Source organism: Limanda limanda, chromosome 16 (genome assembly GCF_963576545.1).
Source record: "Limanda limanda chromosome 16, fLimLim1.1, whole genome shotgun sequence".
Taxonomy (NCBI): domain Eukaryota; kingdom Metazoa; phylum Chordata; class Actinopteri; order Pleuronectiformes; family Pleuronectidae; genus Limanda; species Limanda limanda.
The window spans coordinates 22,208,536-22,211,431 of record NC_083651.1 but is presented as its reverse complement, the minus strand read 5'-3'; the positions used below and the strand labels follow the sequence as shown (position 1 = coordinate 22,211,431).

At 42.7% G+C, this 2,896-nt stretch overlaps 1 protein-coding gene across 1 annotated transcript; it reads left to right on the top strand.

Annotated features, from left to right (window-relative positions):
- Positions 1–1,430: 1,430 nt before the first annotated feature.
- Positions 1,431–2,322, top strand: nxph2a (neurexophilin 2a). The gene is made up of 2 exons (XM_061088062.1): positions 1,431–1,463; positions 1,576–2,322. The coding sequence occupies exons 1-2, from the start codon at positions 1,431–1,433 to the stop codon at positions 2,320–2,322; spliced, it is 780 nt and encodes a 259-aa protein (XP_060944045.1).
- The last annotated feature ends 574 nt before the right edge of the window (positions 2,323–2,896 follow it).

The following is a 2,896-nucleotide window of genomic DNA, read 5'->3' as shown; positions in this document are numbered from 1 at the left end:
TTACATTTGATGCCATTTGGTGTAGACAACCGACCAAGAACTGAAGATTACTTTAACGAATGCACAGTTTTAATTCCGCTGACCAACCTCATCTCCAATATCCTCCATCCAAGTTTGGACTGTGTTGCAGCAGATTCATTGGTTTTACTGGACATTTTTTAAGGTTGTGTAGTTTATTCAAGATCCTACAAATCAAGTTGTGGCTCATTGTGTCAGTACTGTTGTGTTGAATTCAAGTCAAACTGATCACTTTAACAAAATGAAAGGTGAAAGTTTGGAGTATGAGTAGTAACCAGTAGAGATTTAAAAAAAAAAAATTGAATTTACGACATTATAATTGTTGATTTTACAGGAGTAGTTCCAGTCAGTTAGCTTAGCTTAGCATAAAGGCTTGATACAAAGGGAAACATCAGGCTTTGTCTAAAGATAAGATTTAAAATTGAGAGCTTTCAATGCAATGCTGGACATTCTGCTTTTTAAACTTTGGAAAGAGCTAAACTAGCTGTTTGCCCCTGTTTCCAGGCTTCGTGTTAAATGTCTGATGGCTTCAGCTAAAATACTCCAGACATGAGAGCAGCATTAGTCTTATTATTTAACCTCTCCGCAAGAAAATCAATATGCATGTTCCCATAATCTCAAACTATTGTTTTGAATTCACCGAGAAGAAAACCCTCTCTGCATTCAGAAACTATAGTTGACATCGCATATAAAATGATAGTTGGTGATTCTCATTCTGGTGACTTTTTAAACCAATTGTTCTGAAGTGCAGAAAGTTTAGAAAGGCAACTTGACTCCTTTACTTCCTTGAATTCTGATCAGTTGTATTTATAGAACACCAGATCATTACTCACATTATCTCTAGGTATCTTACAGAGGAACCAAACAGTCCCCCCCACGAACAAAGACTTGGCAACAACGCAGAGGAAAAAACTCCCTTTAAACAGGAAGGAACTTCAGAGAGAACTGACGAGTGAGATAATAGAAGGAAATTCATACATTTTATTGTGCCAGGAAATCAAGTGGCCGTCCTGAACTCGTATTTTCAATGTCAGATTTCCAAAGCGTGAGCGTTCCTTCAGCAGTCGGTTTCAAATGCAGCATCTGTTTGAAGTCGTTTTTTTTGTAAAGCTTTAGTTACCAAATATTTATTTTCCCAGAGGTGCCATTGCTGTGTTCAAGCATTTCCCACAGTAAATCTTTAATCTTTTAAAGTTGTTTAACAAGTGGGTGTTCCATGTTCATGGGGGTTTTATTTTCTTCCTCTCTCCGTCTTAAGTGCTGTAGAGAAATCCTTCTTTATCCCGTGCTGATCCTATGCTGTGGTATTTTTTTTACAGTGCAGTCACCTCGGACAAGTTGTCAGTCAGTGTGAACACTTCTGTGATTTGTTGCATTTAATGGTGTTTTGTGCCAGATTTACTGTCCATGAAATGTACGACAGCCTGTGTAAACTGAGCTTTATGGTCTTTTTTACGAACAAACAATCTAAGCAGAAACTGCATTGTTGGATTTTTCTTCCTTGAAAAGGTGAAATTAACGTTTAACATTCTTTCGTATGCTCTGTTTTCTCTGTAGGTCCCATGCAGGAAGGTGCATGGAGCTGCCACAGAGCTCATCGAGTGGGGAGACGGTAATAATGAGCAGAAGATTTCTCCCGGGGGGGCCAGCCCACGGATCCTCAACCCCCTCCGCTTGTTTGCCAAGGGCTCCCCCGGGTTCAAGAGTACCATGAGGGAAATAACCTATTTACAGAACATGGAGGACTTTTGGGACTGGTTATCTAACCAGACAGATGCTCAGGGTGCACAGGCCAGAACTAAACGCAGGCCCATCGTCAAGACCGGCAAGTTCAAAAAGATGTTCGGGTGGGGGGACTTCCACTCAAACATCAAGACTGTCAAGCTCAACCTGCTGATCACGGGCAAGATCGTGGACCACGGGAACGGCACTTTCAGCGTTTACTTCCGACACAACTCCACCGGCCTGGGCAACGTGTCAGTCAGCCTGGTGCCGCCCTCCAAGGTGGTGGAGTTCGAGATCGCCCAGCAGTCCACGCTGGAGACCAAAGACACCAAGTCCTTCAACTGCCGCATCGAGTACGAGAAGACGGACCGCAACAAGAAGACTGCGCTGTGCGGCTTCGAACCGTCCAAGGTGTGCTACCAGGAGCAGACGCAGAGCCACGTGTCCTGGCTCTGCTCCAAACCCTTTAAAGTCATATGCATCTATATAGCCTTTTACAGTGTAGACTATAAACTGGTGCAAAAGGTATGCCCTGACTATAACTACCATAGCGACCAGCCTTACTCCTCCACAGGATGACCTAGCGGTTGTTAGTGTGCATCAACCTTCTGTTTAATCTTCAAACAATGTAAATGTCAACCTCTAAGCTCCTTGTCCCGAAATACCTAAAAACCTGAGATCAATTGGAGGAAGTGCAGATTAGATTTCGGGATTAATTTGCCGCATTGCTACAAAACTTTTTGTACACACTGCACATGTAAACACTTCAGATAGTTAGGTATCCAGGGACCTGGGCGTTAGGGGTTGACTTGGGATTCAGAGCTAGCTCCCAACACTGAGTGACTCCTTCCCATCACAGCAGCACATGTTCTCTATAAACCACAGGTATAATTAGTACGCTGTCCAGATGTTTCCTTCAAGGCAAGACCATCGGCACGCAGCCTCTCAGCTGGAAGAGCATCTCTGCCTATGAAGCATTGACGCCAGCGTTATCAAACAATTCCCTCACCTCATTTAAACAGTCAGTTACGGGGTGAAATATTACAAGACTCATATTAACAATTACAATTCTAAGACAATTGAATTGTTACTCATTAGTGGGTGAAGCTGAGATATCACCCATTTGAGGCATCACTTCTTTTGACTGATAAGT

Bases quoted from the DNA above. Each gene is read 5' to 3' on its own strand.
- nxph2a (XM_061088062.1), top strand. From the start codon at position 1,431: ATGTACGACAGCCTGTGTAAACTGAGCTTTATG. The intron at 1,464-1,575 runs GTCTTTTTTACG...TTTTCTCTGTAG, and splicing joins TGTGTAAACTGAGCTTTATG to GTCCCATGCAGGAAGGTGCA.